At 47.9% G+C, this 18,247-nt stretch overlaps 1 protein-coding gene across 4 annotated transcripts; it reads left to right on the forward strand.

The window, feature by feature from the left end:
* The first annotated feature begins 1,007 nt into the window (after positions 1-1,007).
* Positions 1,008-18,120, forward strand: LOC119496462 (histone-lysine N-methyltransferase ASH1L-like). 4 transcript variants are annotated; one of them, XM_037783757.1, is made up of 14 exons: positions 1,013-1,457; positions 4,840-5,695; positions 6,573-10,614; positions 12,064-12,406; positions 12,588-12,761; positions 12,852-12,946; positions 13,387-13,460; positions 13,595-13,640; positions 14,773-14,813; positions 14,904-14,974; positions 15,070-15,248; positions 15,770-15,861; positions 15,979-16,115; positions 16,201-18,120. In XM_037783757.1, the coding sequence occupies exons 2-13, from the start codon at positions 5,045-5,047 to the stop codon at positions 16,099-16,101; spliced, it is 5,931 nt and encodes a 1,976-aa protein (XP_037639685.1). In that variant the 5' UTR covers positions 1,013-1,457; positions 4,840-5,044; the 3' UTR covers positions 16,102-16,115; positions 16,201-18,120. The 4 variants fall into 4 exon arrangements, 2 of the variants coding, with proteins under 2 accessions (XP_037639686.1, XP_037639685.1); XR_005208719.1 differs by lacking the exon at positions 16,201-18,120 and having other exon boundaries at positions 1,010-1,457; positions 15,070-15,261; positions 15,979-16,029; XR_005208720.1 differs by lacking the exon at positions 16,201-18,120 and having other exon boundaries at positions 1,010-1,457; positions 15,070-15,257; positions 15,979-16,002.
* Positions 18,121-18,247: the final 127 nt, after the last annotated feature.

Below are 18,247 nucleotides of genomic sequence, written 5' to 3' on the forward strand. Positions count from 1 at the left end.
CCTCCCAGCAGCAGCCTACTTTACACAAGTCGTCGCCATTTTATTAAGCGACTAAATACTATGAAGCCCTCCTCGATCCGATCGCACTATTATGAACCCACAATGAGATCCTGTGCATGCGTTTTATGTCCTCCTCTGGCCACATGAAAATGGCCACGCAACTGCATTCCCGCACATCCCACCACTAACAGCCCCTCCAGCCCCTCCACCAGCAGCCCCTCCACCACCACCAGCACCACCAGCCCCTCCACCAGTAGCCCCTCCACCTCCAGCACCAGCACCACCAGCCCCTCCACCAGTAGCCCCTCCACCTCCACCACCAGCACCTCCGCCAGCAGCCCCTCAACCACGACCTCCACCAGCAGCCCCTCCACCAGCACCAGCACCAGCAGCCCCTCCGCCTCCACCAGCAGCCCCTCCACCACCACCTCCACCAGCAGCCCCTCCACCACCACCTCCACCAGCAGCCCCTCCACCACCACCTCCACCAGCAGCCCCTCCACCACCACCTCCACCAGCAGCCCCTCCACCAGCACCTCCACCAGCAGCCCCTCCACCACGACCTCCACCAGCAGCCCCTCCACCAGCAGCCCCTCCACCAGCACCAGCACCAGCAGCCCCTCCGCCTCCACCAGCAGCCCCTCCACCACCACCTCCACCAGCAGCCCCTCCACCACCACCTCCACCAGCAGCCTCTCCACCAGCACCTCCACCAGCAGCCCCTCCACCACCACCTCCACCAGCAGCCCCTCCACCACCACCTCCACCAGCAGCCCCTCCACCACCACCTCCACCAGCAGCCTCTCCACCAGCACCTCCACCAGCAGCCCCTCCACCACCACCTCCACCAGCAGCCCCTCCACCAGCACCTCCACCAGCAGCCCCTCCACCACCACCTCCACCAGCAGCCCCTCCACCAGCAGCTCCACCAGCAGCTCCTCCGCGCTGTCACAGCCTGCTGTAACCCCGCACACACACACACTGCTGCAGCCCCGTCATCCTGACACGTTAACAGCTTGTGTGAGCAACAATCTGAGCCATTATTATACAGGCTGGGTGTAGCAACTTTCCCCTCCGAGAGAGAGAGAGAGAGAGAGAGAGGGAGAGAGAAAGTGGTGGGCAAAAAGAAAAAAGAGAAAACAAGCTCTCCAGCAGTGTAACCAGTCCGCCACCTAGCTGCGGAGCCGCGCCGACGGAGACATCTACTGTCGACTAGTATGATTATGAAAACACCCGCGCCAATGTTGTTGCACAGTGTAGGCTCTGCTCTGCGCTCTCGATGAGGCTGAAACTCGGTGTTAGGAGGTGTTTTAACCTCCCGTGGCCTTAGTTATGTAACCAAAACAACATCTAATGCACCAAAAACAGCTCCGTTTGGTGCGCAGAGGAGCAGAAGAGCCGGACACCTTTAGAACCCTCATGTCTGAACGCAGTTGAGCTCCGGGACGCGCTCTCGGGTGAGTAGCCTACGTAGCCTTATTACAGATTTTCATGGCAGTCCGTATTAATGTGTGCAAGGCCCTGTCATCAGCAGCGGGCTCGCAGCGCTTGTAGGTTACTAGTAGGGGATTTTATGCATCCGTGTTGCGCTAATTTGATCCCTTGTTGTTGCTGAGTGTTTCTCCTCTGCTGTGCATGGTGAGATATATTTCTTATTTCCATGTTGCTGACACCAGCAAGAAGAAGGGCTGGCAGAGGACAGATTGAAGAAAAAAGGTGGCTCTGGTGGCCACATCACAAACACATTTTGGACGCTACGTAGCACACTTCCATGCTGCTGTTTATTATATTTTATTATTATGATAGGAGGAGTGACGACAACAACAACACGTGTGTATCATTTGTAAGTGCGACAGCATCAGTGATTTTTTTTTTTTTTTAGAGGTGCGCAAAGTCATTATGGAGAAGGAAAAGGAAGGAAGCCCCTGTTGACGTCCTCTCAGTAAACCAGTGATAGGTTGCTCCAGTGCGGTAACACCCACCACTGACCATACTGTATCTACAGTAGCAACATCAGTCAACCTACGCAGCTGCGACCTGGGTACACAATGTACAACCAAACGCACACTAACTATAGGAGAAAGTGTGTGTAAAGAGGATGGACTCATGTGAGAAACTTCCCCTGTATATGTGTGCGTTCAGTATGATAAGAGATGCCATCACAGCAGGGATCACTGTGCTTCTGTTGTCAGGCAGAGCATAATGGTGTTGTAGTTATTAATGAGAACACACCGTCATGGGATGGTGATGGTGACTGGAAATATGGTGGGGTGGACCATTATCATGATTTAATCGTCGCCTCAACTATAGGAGAAAGTGTGTGTAAAGAGGATGGACTCATGTGAGAAACTTTACCCTGTATTATGGTGTGAAGTGAGGGGTTCAGTATGATAAGAGATGCCATCACAGCAGGGATCACTGTGCTTCTGTTGTCAGGCACAGCATAATGGTGTAGTTATTAATGAGAACACACCGTCATGGGATGGTGATGGTGACTGGAAATATGGTGGGGTGGACCATTATCATGATTTAATCGTCGCCTCAACTATAGGAGAAAGTGTGTGTAAAGAGGATGGACTCATGTGAGAAACTTTACCCTGTATTATGGTGTGAAGTGAGGGGTTCAGTATGATAAGAGATGCCATCACAGCAGGGCTCACTGTGCTTCTGTTGTCAGGCAGAGCATAATGGTGTTGTAGTTATTGATAAGAACACACCGTCATGGGATGGTGATGGTGATGATGGCTGGAAATATGGTGGGGTTTGGCCATTATCATGATTTAATCGTCGCCTCAACTATAGGAGAAAGTGTGTGTAAAGAGGAGGACTCACGTGAGAAACTTCCCTATGTGTGAAGTGAGGGGTTCAGTATGATAAGAGATGCCATCACAGCAGGGCTCACTGTGCTCCTGTGCTTCTGTTGTCAGGCAGAGCATAATGGTGTTGTAGTTATTGATGAGAACACACCGTCATGGGATGGTGATGATGGGTGGAAATATGGTGGGGTGGGCCATTATCATGATTTAATCGTCGCCTCAGCGCTGCCGAGGAACCCCACACCGACTGCGGTGTCAAGTCCACCCATCATCCTGTCACTGGAAATAGCTTCTGGTCTAATGTTGGAATAATTTTGAGTTATGTCGGAGAGGTATAGCTCTGGAGAGAGTATAAAAAGCTATTAGTATATGCACTTTGACTGATGTTGAATGGCGCTTTGCCCTTTTAAGTTTGAAAACCTGCCACTCTTCTTCTATAGTCACTTTGCAACAACAAGATTGCAACCCCAAGCAAGCGCCTGCATCCTCGTTTTCATGCAGGTCAGCACCTCTGGGAGTAGAGGTCACGATAAAAAAGCACCACTGTCCATCTCTGTGCTCGTTTTTATTTGATTGTAAGGAGGTTCGGCCTCGGAAATGCTTTCCCCCAAACTCTTACATAACAGCAGTTACTGGAACAGATGTTTGATTTGCGCTCCGTATGAAGGGTTTTTGGGTGTGGAGGGACCAAGAGGCAGGAGAGATAGATAGCCCACTGAGCTCTTAAATGAAAACATTATCTGAGATGCTCTTGTAAGTTTAAGGGGGCAGTCCAGTGTGTTGAGAGACAGATGAGCTATTTTGTAAGAGGCTCTGAGGAGGGAGCTGCAAGAATGCTTGGCAGGGTGTGTTTTATTAGAAAATGGATGAGCGTCTCCCTTAATGAGAGAGAGAGTATAATGAAGGCAGCATGACAGAAGATGCTGCTTCCCTTTCCGATATGTTAAAAACTGGGCGGCTGAGCGAGAAGAGAGTGAAAGTTTTTTTCTGGTGAACACGGAGAATGTTATTTTAGGGTGTGTTACTTGCCGTAATGTCACATTAAAAGTCAATTTACAATGGGGTCAATGAAAAGCTTACTTGACTTAGAGGAAGCAATGGGAGGAGGAGGAATTTGCGCTCCTTTCCAAAAATAAGTTTTACCCTTTCCTACGGATTTGTGTTACCACTACTGAAAGGGGAGGAGGGGAAATGGTCGGAGCCGTGAATGGAGGGATTTAGGTTGGAGAGGAGGAAAAGAACGAAGTGGAGGAGGAAATATGGTTCTGATTAACATGGATACAGTGTATGAGTTGACCATTTTACTGTGTGGTCTACACAGAGAGAGAAAGAGAGAGAGAAGAGAGAGAGAGAGAGAGAGAGAGAGAGAGAGAGAGAGAGAGAGAGAGAGAGAGAGAGAGAGAGAGAGAGGGAGTGGATGGGACTAATAGAGAATGCATGCAAAAGCTTTCTGCCAAACATGAAAAGGGGAGTTTCGGAGAGAAAAGAAAGTACAGCAGAGGGAAGGGTGGGAGGAGAAATGCTTGTGGGAGTAGCTGAGAACAGAAGGCGCAAAGACAGTGGGGAAAGGAAGGGAGGAGACTGGATCAAGTGTTTGAATTAGTCAGGAGCTGATTGATTGATATATTGATTAGGGTAGAGTGAGGATTAGAGCTTAAGTAAAAGTGCAGAGGTTTAGGGAGGTCTCTCAGAGCTGCCATTATTTACAGATTGTTAGAGAAAACCAGCTGTTTTTTCTCAAGAACGTGAGTAGGTCTTTCTTCCAGTTAGTGCCGACATTCTGGGAATCGGTGGCGCTGATTGGCCCCCTGGGTGACGAGATTTGTGTGATGAGATCATCTCTGTGGACACAGACTTTAGCACCTCTCTCTCTACAGCTGCCTGCAGGAAGGGGACTTTCCCCCTCAATTCCTGTACTGCTGCTTCTCAGCATCTGAGCTCACTGAAATGACTAATCACCGGTCTCTCTATCTTTCTGTCTGTCTGTTCTTTCCCTCTCTCTCTGCCTCAATCTCCATCTCAGTTCAAGCCTAAAGGACAACAGAGAGACCTTCCTTCGCTGGATGACGGAGGGCAACTGTACTTGGACTATTACAGGATCTTCTTTTTGAAATCTCCTGACCTACACCTACGTTTTTGCTCTTGACCCCAACAACCCCACCGGGGTCATTTAAAAGTGTTATACTGGGAACCCCAGAGCATCCTGCTTCTCCCCCCTGACTTCTCTGATGGACCAGAGAGTGAAGGGGGGGACCCCTCCAACCACAAACTCCACCCTGGACCCAACCTCTGCATCTGAAGACTCTGAAGTGGCGGAGAAAAAGAGGAAGGGTGAGGGGGAGAATGGAGATGTGGGGGAAAAGGAGGAGGAGAAAAGAGGAGCAGGGAAAAAGAGAGAAGGAGACAAGGGGGCAGTGCTGGAGTTGCTCATCGAGGGGCGCTGTGGGAGCGCAGGGCAGCAACAGCTTCAGATCTCTGGCAGGGAGACCAGCTGCCCCGAGGGGAATGTACGACTCCGGATTGGACTCCAGGCCAAGCGCACCAAGAAACCGCCGAAGATCTTGGAGAGCTACGTCTGCAAGCCAACCATCAGGACCTATCAGAGGCAAGCCAGGGGGGCACAGCTGAGGGGGGATGGAGACGGGGGACAGCAGAACAAAACCAGCTCTACTCTACCAGGCGAGACAACCAGAGATCAACGCTCAGGCTTGGATGCTGTCCAGACCACATCCAAACAAACTGCATCTGCTGCTTCACCACCACTTGCATCATCGTCGTTATCATCATCATCATCATCATCGCAGCCACTGTTGTTATCAGCTTCCACGACAGCCTCAGTCCCTGCCATAACCAGCCAAGGGACCAAGTCTGCCAAACAGGTAAGTTATGGTGCACACACATACAGATAAACATCATGTCAGCTGTCAATATTAAACTTGCTATTATTTTATAGCTTAAAAAAAAAAGTGTCACAGTGACTGAAGGTGTGCAAACGTGCTGTAGCTCTGTTTTGTTTTTCTGCAGTTAACCACCAGACATGCCTATAGGGTGCAAAATCGCCCAGCTTTGTGCTCCGTCGAAATAAGGTCAAATGAGCTATTGTCTCAATACAGAAACCTAAGCAGCCAATTTAAATAAACAGACCCTAAAAATAGGACAACAGCACGGCAACCACTTGGAGCTATTACAGACATTGGTCCATCAGTCCCTCTGACAATCACCCAAGGGGAAGCTTATTGCTTTAGCTGCACAAACGCCACTCAAGCTGCAGCATACCAAAATTACAGGACAAGTACGAAATGTCAAGCCTTCTCATCTGTATTAGTGGCAATTTATAGCCACCAATAGCACCGCTTTCTCTCTCTCTTCCTGTCCCTGCTTGGCTCTCTATATCTGTCCCTCTCTTCTATTTTTACATCCCCTCTTTTCTCTACCTGCTCTCATTTATCTTTCACTCCCCCTCTGTCCCTGTCCCACTCCCTTCCTCTCGGTTTCTCTGCCTTTGTATTTCTCCTTTTCTGTGTCAACCCCATTCCTGTTTCCATCACCTCACTCTCTCCTTCTCTTCAGTATGCCCTCTTTTCTCTGCCTGATTGAGTCATTTTGTCCTCACTCCCTCTTTTAATGGGCGGACAAAAACAAAAGCATTTCAGTTGTTGTCTCTTCCCCGTTGTCCTTCGCTGTCGTCGACAGCAAACTAGTGGATGTCACAGCTATTGTTGTCTATGACAGAGATTGCATGTTTGCCCTCCCCAGGTTCCTATCAAACTGGCCGATAAGACAGAGGTGAATTCAAATGGCTCATCTGAGAGAGTGAAGAAAGAGAAGCTTCCTAGTGTGAATGGCCAGCCTGACTCTGCAGGACACAAACCCTGCTCGCCTAAAACAGACCAGACAGCTTCAACTACTCCCTCTACCGCATGCATCCAAGCCCCATCCGCACCGGAAACCAGGAATGAAGGGAAGACCTCCAAGAAACATAATGGTTTGGTTCAGACAACAAAACAGAAGGGACTATCTAATGGGAAAGGCTCTGCCGACATCCTTGGCACTTCCACCTCGTCGAAAAGCAAAGTTGGAAAACACAGCGTTTCTTCCATGGATTCTTCGACAAGACTCCCAGTCTCCACCAGCTCCCATAAAGAACTGCCCAATAAGAGTAGGCCAGCCTCTCCTTCCTCTTCTTCAGTCACCCCTAAACCACAGTCCTCGCCCACTGCGGATCCCTCCTCTGCCCAATCCCAAGATCAGGAGCCCCCACTAGCGAAAAAGAGAGACAAAGAGAGGAAAGCAAAAAAGGAGAAACGGAAAGACAAAAAATCAAAGCGAGATAGATTGGAGGCTGAAAGAGCAAAGAGTGAGGGCAGAAAGGAGGGAGACAAGAAGAAGAAAAAGGTGAAAGTGAAAGGGGGGAAATCGAAGCACGGTAAAGCAAAGGATGAAGGACATAGGACTGATGATACGTGGAGGGATGAGTTAAAGATTGAAAGAGGAAAGGCTGAGAAAAAGAGGGATAAGCTTAGCCCAGACAGACAGAAACCAGAGGATAATAAATTTGGTGAAACAGTTGATAAACTAGATAAAACCTGTAAAGTAGTGAATCCAGGCAGACCAGATACGATAGACAAGACGGATGACAGTTGCAAGCCAGTCAAACAGGCTGAGCTAGCAACAGCAACAGGTGACACCAGTAAATCAAAAGAACAAGATGTCTCAAGACATTCAACTGTGCCTCCAAGCCACCCCTCTTCGTCTGCTCCTCCCTCTCTGCCCACTCCCTCTGCCCGTGCAACTGTTTCTCCCCCTTGTTCCCCCCAAGAGCAGGACAGCCGTCCGCTTAAGAAACGTAAAGCCAGACGGCCCAGCTGGACTAAGCTGGTGCACCGGGCTCAGAGGGCGGAAAATCAGGAAGCCCCGTCAGATTCCCAACATAATCCTTCACTAAGTTTCCCCCAGAACCCCAAGACGTCCCTTCCTGCCAAGGCCACTGTTCAGCAGACTGATGACTCATACCCAGCTCCTTCTACCGCCTTAACCAGCAGCTCCTCCCCTCTCTCTTCTGCAACCAAACCTCCATCCCCAAAGCAGAGTCATCCCACGTCAGACCCTAGCCCCCCTGCTTCCAGATGCCCCACAACTCCTGCCCGAAAAAGGGGCCGCCCTAAGTCCCGCAGCTCTAGCTTAGACGAACCTCCCCCGAGACTTTCCCCAAACGCTATCCCAACTGATGTGCCTCTTCTGGGGTGTGACAGAGTTCAGAAAGCCCCTGTGTTGGAGCCAAAAAGTCCAAAACTGCAATGTTCCACTCAGTCTAAATCCAGCCCCAAGAAGCGTGGCCGTCCTCCCAAGCGACCCTTCCCCGAGGACCAGAGTGGAGATGCACTGAATCGCACTGACAGGAGTAAAGATTTTCATCCTCCTGAAAAGGGGAACAGGCAGCTAAAGATCAGGAGGCTGATTAATGAGATGAAGAAAAGAAAGAAGAGGAGACTTCACAAGGTGATGCTGTCTGGGTATGTGGGCAAGGAGGGAAGGGGAGGCCAGGCGGCAGATGGCGAGACCTCTCCGAGAATGTGTAAATCGATAGAGGCCACAACAGTACACTCGCTCTCAGCCTTGTCCTCCTCCTTTGGGAGTAAGTTGGGCCCTCAGATCAATGTGAGCAAGAGAGGGACCATCTACATGGGCAAGAGGCGAGGACGCAAGCCTAAAGCCCAAACAGCTAGCTCCAACTCCCAGAGCGCCACTCAGTCGTCCCTGTTTACCAATCCCTCTGAAACATCTCTCTTCTCATCCAACCAACCCCAGCCTCCCTCTCACCCATTTCCCTCCCCATCTCTCACCCACTCCAGCGGGGCCCAGAGCCCTTACAGTGAAGGCAGCCTCACAGAACCATCATCCTCCCTACTTTTTCCTCACACCTTCTCCCTCCCTTCCCCGTCATCCTCCTGCACCTCCCCCCGTCCGCCCTCCTCCTCATCCCTCTCTCCCTTTGTGAAGAAGAGTTGTCCATGTCAGGGAAGGCATCACTTCCCCTTTCACCAGTCATCATGTAAGCTCTCCTGTCCGACCCCTCCGCTGCACCACACGCCTGGCTCTCCTGGCCATCTGAAAGAGGCCACCCCCTCCCCCAGGAGTGAGTCACACAGCGAGGAGACGCTGCCTAGCGATAGCGGGATCGGGACGGATAACAACAGCGTTTCTGAGCGAGCGGAGATGAGGGGAGTTCGAGGCATGCTCAGGTTGGGTCAGGGGTCAGGAGTGATTCTGGGGGGTCAAAGGCACCCCTCTTCTCTTGTGGACCGTCCCTCTCCTGTCTCTTCACCCCTCTCTCTCATGCCGAGACACACAAACCCCATCCCCAACTCAACTACTGCGGAGCGGCACAGAGACAGACACAGGCACAGGCGAAGGGACTATGACTGTCCCTCCTCCTGTACTTGCTTGTGCCCGTGCCCCTGCCCAGGACACAACAAGTGCACTCATTTGGACTATTACCCTTGCCTTGGGCACAATGCACTGAAGAGACAGAAAAATAAACACAAGAAGAAGCACCAGCAGCTGCATATGCAGGATCCAGAGTTTCTGTCTGAGCTGGAAGATCTGATCGGTCAGTTCAGCGAGGTCCACATCGGACGGCGGAGTTGGGCGAGAACAGGAATGGGACAGGGCTTTGATGGGAGTGGGAATGCACCTGGAGGAAGGCGCCATCACTCCTCCTCCCATTCTCTCCGCTCCAACATCTTCAGGATCAATCTGAATGGCTTCTACTCTCCTCACCCTTCATCTTACTCTGCTAATCCCTCCTTCTCCCCCCAGCCTTTCTACCCATGCCAGCCCGTGCATTGCAACAGGAAGCCAGACCGCAGGCAATGTGGTTGCCCGTCAAAGTTCCAGGAGACCATTGAAAACATGGGCTTTTACAGCGGCTACCCCCCAGCCACGACACTTTACCACCACCTTCCCAGCTCCTACCCGCTTCCATCTCCACACCAGTACGCCCCCCATCAGCCCCATCACGCCCACTTCCTCCTCAACCCCGCCAGATTCCACAGGCGGAGGAGCAGGTTGCTGAGGGAGGGAGCTTTAGGAGGAGAGGTTGAGGGAGATAGTGGCGGTGTCCCACACCTCGGCTCAGGGTTCACATCCAGCCTCTCCTGTGGCTGTGGGAGGAGCGAACACAAACACAAACATAAACACCGGCACAGGCACTGCGAGCGAGACATGGATGACGAGGAGGAGTTGCACGAGGACGAGGAGGAAGATGGGATGGAGAGAGAGGGGTTGGCCAGTTCAAAGCCGAGGTCAGGGTTCATTTTGGGGCAAGGAGAAGCGGGAAGGAAAGGGGCAAGAGGAATGGGGTCTGCCGCTGCTGCCACATCATCATCATCATCCTCAGCAGAGAGGTACAAACACACGTCTCTCACCTCGCTGGGGCTGGGTTCCTCTCACCTGTCTTCATTTGGAGGAAGCTGGGGCGGCCTGAGTCAGAGCTGGACAAAATTCGGCGGCCTGGGAGGAACAGGATTTGGAAACTCAACCCCCAGCTGGAGAGGCTTCACTGGGGAGCAACACACAGGCAGACCGGTCGCATCAGATGGAGAGGACGAAGACGGCGAGGACGAGTCACACCTGTACAGGACGTCCCCGTCCCCAACACACACCAACCTGTTCACATCCGCTGCCACGGCAACAGGGGGGAGGGGTCTGAGGAGCGGATTGGCCGGTAGGAATCCAGGAAGTGGGGACAGGTCATGGAGGAAGGATGAGCCAGCATGGACTGAGAGGAGAGAATCAGGTGAGGATGCATGACTGGTTTGATCAATAAATGTGTGACTGAATAGAAACATGACATCATGTGAGGTCATGTTAGCATTAACGCTAAAGTTGGTGCAATTACTGCAACGTTAGTATTTATCTGTCTGTGCTGATAAATGCAAAAGTCTTCATTGTTAACATGCTTCTTGAGTTGTGCGTGTTGTATTCTGTTATCATTTCACTGGCAGAAAACATGCATACCAGAATACTGACGGTAATTTAGATAATGTGGAAAATCTAGCATCAACTGTGCTTATCACTGAAATACACCAACAGCACTCATGGCAGCAAGCTTAGTGAATAGATTTTATGCCAAGAGGCTCTTTTCACTTGCACAGTATGACAGATTTTTATATTTGCACAATGTGGAGATGAGATTGTGGCACCAAATAGTTTTTGCCCAATATAGTGACAGCATTGCTTTTTCTCAGGTGTTGTTGAGCCACACATCAAAGCCTGGAGGGTGTTTGGGGGGAAATCAGACTCCGTTCTTTTTATAGCCAATTTCAGACTCCCTCTGCTGTGCAGGAGACGTGACTAACACACACACACACACATAAACGCAACCACTCAGCAACCACTCTGTTGGAATTTTTAAAAAGTGTTATAGCAGGAGGGCAGCATCTTGGTGGGAATCTTCCAGAAAATCTTTGAAATCTTCCCCGGCCTGCAGCGAACCGCACGCTGTTTCAGCCCGGGGCTACCCAGTGAACACAGTCATTAGTTAACCACCAGATTGTCTATTTAAAGCCTGGCCTACCCCTCACTGCTGGCCAACAGGGCCTATTTGACTTGGAAAAATCCAATAAGGAAAGAGTGGTCAGTCTTGTGAGGGACTGTGGAAAATGGAACAAAAAGATAGATGACCTCAGGAGTGATTGATGAAGGAATAGCACGGAGGTCAGAACGGGGGCAAAGAGAGCGGAAAATGTTGTTTTTGAAAGAAGTGGAATACATTTGACATCAGTTCATCATCTAACTAAACACACATGTGTTCTGAGGTGCAGCACGCTACCACGGGCACACTCATACACATTTTTTCTCTCTGTCTTTGTCTGCTCAGCCTTTTGAGATTGTGTTCCACATTAAATTTGCGAAAACAATTTGTGTGGAAGAGTGCATACGTGTGCATGTTCAAAGTAGAAAGTATGCGTTCTGCACAGTGCTCATTCTTGGGGTTTTCTTTTTTTTTGCTGTGAATGTGCGTACATAAATCATTTCTTAATGCATTTCCCAGAAGTGAACTGGTCAGAGGAAATGTTGTGACTCATAATCTGTGTCCCATCCGCATGACTCAGCCTAGACTGGCCTCACCTCACACCTCCCGCTGGCTCAATCACTGATCCACATCTGTCTCATTTCCTCTCCGCCACTTACACCCCTCCTGCCTCAACCCCCCCCCTCCCTTTCTCCATTTCAATGACTGCAGGTTTACAAGGTGATTCAAGAAGCCGGGGGCAGCAGAAAAGCGTGCCAACGCCAGATAGTGTGGCAGGGGAGAAAAAAAGAAGGCCAGGGCGGCCCAGAAAGCACCCGCTGCCCTCCACCGTATACTCCCCCACGCACTCCTCTGCAGCTCCCTCCATGTCATCGCCCGACCTCTTGCCAGGACACAACCGAGATGGGAGAGAAGTGGGAGGGAGGAAAGAAGAAAGAGTGCCAGAGAGAGACAGAGGAGGCGACATGGTGCAGCAGGTGACAGAGTTGGAGCTGCAGGCCAGGAGGAAGAGAGGACGCAAGAGAAAACATGGTGACTCTCCTTGTCATCAGAGGTAAACACTCACCCCTGTACTATAAAGTACCTGAGCTGGTTGACTTGAAAATTCAATACAACCACTCACTACTGCTATATTAACCCACTGTTTTCAGCACTGTGTGCTAAACCAGTGCCTTTTCTCTCTTTCTCTTTTTCCTCTCTATCATTCTATCTCTCTCTTCATGCTTTCCTTTTAGTGTCGCCGAGGATAAACCCGAGTGTGACACCCCCCCTGAATGTTTTAGCCAATCAGACGTCGACCCGGCTCCATCTCAGCCAGTGACCATCCAAAGAGAGGAGAGAGAAGATGTGCCTCCCAGGAAGAAGTTTCTGAGGGCGGGTCTTTACTCGGATGATTACAAAACTACAGAGTGAGTTGACTGAATTCATAAACAAACTATTATAACATTTTTGTTGTTATCAGGTTCTTTGTTTATGTATTTAATGCGTGTCTTTCCCAGCCCGCCCTCCCAAGCCCAGCAGTCGTGCAGAGAGAGTATGGAGTACACACCAGGGGAGAATGAATATAGCCTTCTACCTGCTCCCATACATGTTGGTGAGTAATTAAGAAAATTAACCCATTTGTGTCGCCACTGAAATTTTTTGATTTTCTTTGGTGGAAGTGTTCTCTGGGATTGCCTAAACACAAATAACAAGACATTTTTGGTTTGGCTGAAAAGTGAGTTTTCTTATCAGAGTTTTTGGTACTACTGTTTTTGCAATAGACTCCATTATATTTTAGGAAAAAACAGTAGTCCCATGTGCCCAAATACTAGATATAGTACGATAACAAAATGGCTGTATCTCAGAAACTACAAGGAGCACAATCAAGTATTTGGTATCCATGAACTCATAACAAGTTGAATATCAAAGATATGCACACATATGCAGTGTAAAACAAATATTTCACAAGGAAAACATTTAATAAACACAAGGTTAGCATTTTTCCTCATTTTCCCAAAATCCATTCATCTAAACTCCCTTTGTGTCCTCCAGGGAAGTACCTGAGGCTGAAGCGGATTCACTTCCAGTTACCTTATGATGTTATGTGGCTGTGGGAGAACAATCAGGTACAGTAGAGCCCCATACAGAACCAAGAAGTTAGACGGTCAACCTGAAGCATCGTTGGAGATAAACAAGTGTTACAAGGAGATTAGTGGAGTGTCATGAATGTGCATGTAATTCTCACGTTGTGTTGTCACAGCTTGAAAGCCAGCCTGCTGTCCCCCTGAAGAGGAAGCGACGTTACTGTGAGTTGCCAGCATTGGATGTGTTATCTTCAGGTTTAGTTGATAGATCAGACCATTGGGCCTCATGCAAGAACATTTTCGTATTCTTATCTTAACTTTCTCTTACTGTTTTTTCGTACCATGTGCTCCTACGAGTGTGCCACGTCAGATTCAGCAACCGCTCCTAACTTCAGATAACGGTGTAAATGACCTGCGTAAACATGATGAATGCCATCTGTGCGTAAATGAGCGCACATTCATGAGAATTGTAAATTAGCATAATTGACGCCCCATTGATACCATATAAGGCTATGCATCCTGCCCCAGTTATCTGTCTCTGCCAATCAGCACGCTGTCTAAAGACACGCTCTCTTCCAAAAGGGCCTAACGCACTTCCTGTTGACCTTATTATATACTAAGACAAATTAACCTTCAATTAGTGCATAATGTAAGTCGTTTTGCAGTTTGAGATGTTCATATTGATATTGCAGTGTTATACAATAGCATCAATGGCCAATTTGAATTAATGATGAGATCGTTAGGCTGTATGAATACAATTTCAAATTATATTATAATTCAAATTACAGAGTCAAACAGGATAATGTCAACATCATTATTGTAAGTGTAATTTATATAGGATTTTCAAACTCAAAATTGCTTCAAAGTAATGAAATCCATTCATAATCCATTTGTTAAAAAATCAAGGAGGGTGAAAAGAGAAGATGTCACACGTCATCATCGCGTCATATCATTGGGGTACAACACATGCGCAGTGAAATCTGGTCTGCACTTGCCGAGATTGAACCAATACTGTAGCAACCTACAACCACAGTTCCAGTTACAGCGCGCATGTGTCATACCTCATAGCTCAAGACCAATAGGACCCCCGTGTCCCAGCCTCTTTCAATAAGCCTTGTGAAAACCTTAGGTTTTAACAGCAGACTAATTGCACATGACTCCTACGACAACATAAATTGTATTCGTGCCTCAGAGAAAATTCAAAATACAAGAAAATTGGAGAATGCTACAAGTTCTCCTAAATCGCTCGTAGAAGCCACTTAAGTGCGAATCTGTTCATGCGAGTGATTCTTGCATGAGGCCCAAAGCTCTCATGCAGCGTCTTACTCTGTTTCTCTCTCTCTGTTTCACTCAGGCCGGCTGAAAGAGAGGCATGTATCCTCTCATCAGACAGCGGTGAGTTTGTGTGGCTTCAGTTTGTTTCATTCTAGTGAAGAACGCAGCTTTAATAAGTGTTAAAACTTACATTTTCTTTTTAATTCACAGGAGGAGAGCTCTAGTGACATCACCAGCCTGTTTCCTCACCTCGACATGGAGCCTTTGACCAGCAGTGAGAGGTATGGAAAGGACTCAGCGACTCACATGTGAAATAATAAACAATTACTGAACTAATGTCAGTGAGCTAATGTTTCTCCCTGTGTTGCCGGGCTAGGAGCTTTGTGGTGAAACACCACGTGTTCCTTGTGAGGAACTGGGAGCTGGTGAGAGACAGACAGATCCGACTAAGGATAGAGAGGGAGAGAGACGCAGAGGGGGAGGAGGGGGAGGAGAGAGACTCGCAACGTCCGTCCTGTGATGGAGCCAGTGGGGACGACGACCACATCAAGTCAGGTCCATGAAGCAAGTGTGTGTGTTAGTTTTTGTTTCTGTAGGTGTTTGTGTATGCATACGTGTACGTGGTTGAACTCATTTCAACATCTGTATGGATTTCTTCTTGTGTTGTGTCTTTTACTTTCTGTGTGCATGTACGTGTGTGTGTGTGTGTGTGTGTGTGTGTGTGCTCTGCTTTCAGCCCGTCATCCTCATATTTTGGCTTGTCTCTCCATATCATACTCAGCAGCACAAACTAAGTGGTTTTCCAACCACAGAAAGTCAGCCTGCAGAAATGTTTCCCCGTTTCTGTCATCCACCGCTGGTGTCCAAGAACCCAGCAGACATCAACTTTCCCCCATTAGCAGTGAAACCACACCGTTTCCATCAAAGACTCCCTGACTGATTGCAGATAGGAATCAAGGGGAAATAACGACATGCTCATAATTACAGATATATCTGTAAAATTAATGAGCTGCTGTCATTCCCTCTTTCATCGCCCTCGCTAACATAGAAAATACTGTTTGACCTCTGACCCTCAGATCAGCAAGTGGGGGTGGAGGTGACGGTTATCAGCAGTGACCCCCTCCATGAGAGTCAGGACACCTCCAGCTCGCTCACTGCCAGCCCCTGTGTGAGTGAAGCACTACCCACGTAGACAAAAAAAGATCTGTCCTTGTAAGAGTGCAAATTTATCCACAAGGATAAAAATCTGCTTTTGCAATTAGCTGTGCATACTTGTTCACCACAGCCCACCAAAACCCAGAACAGACAAGAGGAGGAGGAAGAAAAACGAGGGGAGGAAGAGGTCTGTAGCAGAGAACAGAGGAGGAAACGGCTGAATGATTTACTTTTGACCCTGCAGCATTCATAAGCTAACAGAGAGAGGTAAGTAGAGCATCAAATACAGATACAAGAGGGACTCTGAGAGGTATATGAATTGTCTTACTGATAGTATCTTGCCTTTACGTAGGTGGGATGAGAAAGGGAGCAGCCCCACCGCCGGACAGATGGACGGGAACTGATGTCACAACACTGCTATTAACAGTAGCAGTGCCGCAGAGGAAAAGGGAGAAGAGAGATGGAAGATTATAGCGGCTGAAAAATGCAAGAAAGACATCTCACACACTGACAGATGAGTGTGGTGAACCTAGCGCTCTGAAGGGCATCACACCAAGGATGAAACCATGGCAACACATCTTTTGTCCAAGTGGCGAGGGATGAGAGAAACTGAGATAGACTGTCCCGGATGAAAGAAAAGACAGAAACAGACCAGCTGAAATGAATTTGCACTAGTGCTGGATGATCAAGCACACTAAAGACTGTATGTATGTATGCAGAGTGGACACACTATAAACACACACATATACATTTTGATTGCTCTTACTTAGGCACCTTAAGCAAATGTTGGTCGGAGACTGAAAGTGGACATATATGGTACTCAGCATTTCAGCTCTGACGTTTCCAAGAGACGAGGAGCTCAGGAGCTGCCCGGGGGAACAAAAATGTAGCCTGGGCCCTAAGTAGGTCAAAATCGAACCCTCATTTTACTCGCTAAGCTTTCAAAGTCACATTGCACCTTTGGGAAACGACACAAGGAGAAGTGAACCAGTTGAAAGCTGTCGAGACAGTGGTAGGGTTTTTCTTCACTTTCACCAAGACAGTGTCTGCTATGTACCAGTGAATAGGCAGGGGAGGGGGTGGGCTTAGTGATAGGAATTTTGGCATCGCTGCAAGAGAATTTCTAATGAGGTTTTAAGAAAGAAGTTATTTTTGGACAAAAAAAGACAGCTTGAGCAGTGAGATGGGCAAAATATATTCATGATAGGAATGTTTATTGTTGACTATTTTCAGTATTGCTTCCTGGGGAAGGGAGAGAGAGAGGTAAAAAAGTGTTTTGTTTACTTCAGACTGCCTTTGAGAATGTTTTTGCTCCAGAGCATTGACAATCAGAATGTCCTAGAAGGGGAGAGAGGAGAGAGAAGTAGAATTGATTTGCCCCAAATGCTCTGTAGAAGTGCCATGTTGTCTTGTGTACGTACCTAAGCGAACTCATGCAGTCTTTAAAAGCAATATCTCCTCTGATAAGGACTATATAAGGACTTCCTTTGTTATGTTTTTGTTTTTTATTTAGTTGTGAATATTTGAGGATTGGAGGTCATTTTTCTGTACAGTTGCATAGTCTCATTTTAGGAGCATTGGGCTAATCCACCTAGTGGAAGTAAGCGTTTAGTTTCATGTGAATGTACATAGAGAGAGAGAGAGAGAGAGACCTGTTTTCCTTCTATCAGCAGTAGCGTGTAAAATGAGTATTATACATGACAATACTATTGGGATTATACATACAAAAATAATAATCAATTTCATTTTACTAACATGTTTTTAACAGATAATACCGCTGACCAATATATCAGTCATTTGTCCTTAAAATTGACTATGATTGTATATGATTTTTTTTGTAGAATTACATGATTTGTCTCGTTTGTTAGCTTTTTTTATTGGTCAGACAATCAGTGACAGTGAATTAGTTTTTCCAGTGTTAAATTTCCGCTCTCTTTCAGTAGTGTGGCTTCTAATAACAAGCCAAGAAAGTGCAATTTCTTTGACTGTTTACATACTGTATGTATATTTTTCCTCTTTCCTCTTTTTTTAACTAAGAGCACTACATTATTGCCAGTGGATGATTAACTTTATAGCAAAGGTACACATAAAGAGTTATTTATCTAGTTTGCATGACATAACCGTAACCTTTGCCTGTCGCCTCTGATAACGTGCATCTGAAAAACAAAACATCAAAAACAGTTATAACTCAATGCCATAGAATGTCAGCTCAGACTTTTTGCCTCTATAACCATAATAATAATAAAAGCATTTTATGTCTACTAGTACTAAACCCTGCAGACTCTTGGTGTATCCGTTATAAGGCCCGTGTGTGTGTGTGTTTTGGGAGGTTACTGCAGTGATTTTAATCAGCTTGAGCTAACAGTGCTATCTAGTGGTGTTAGATTGTATATCTCGCA

This window comes from Sebastes umbrosus, chromosome 11 (assembly GCF_015220745.1).
Source record: "Sebastes umbrosus isolate fSebUmb1 chromosome 11, fSebUmb1.pri, whole genome shotgun sequence".
NCBI classification, from domain to species: Eukaryota; Metazoa; Chordata; class Actinopteri; order Perciformes; family Sebastidae; genus Sebastes; species Sebastes umbrosus.

Excerpts from the sequence above, each read along its gene's own strand:
- LOC119496462 (XM_037783757.1), top strand. The coding sequence starts at position 5,045 with ATGGACCAGAGAGTGAAGGGGGGGACCCCTCCAACCACAAACTCCACC. Across the intron at positions 13,461-13,594 it reads GGCTGTGGGAGAACAATCAG|CTTGAAAGCCAGCCTGCTGT; the intron begins GTACAGTAGAGC and ends GTGTTGTCACAG. Across the intron at positions 14,814-14,903 it reads TATCCTCTCATCAGACAGCG|GAGGAGAGCTCTAGTGACAT; the intron begins GTGAGTTTGTGT and ends TTTAATTCACAG.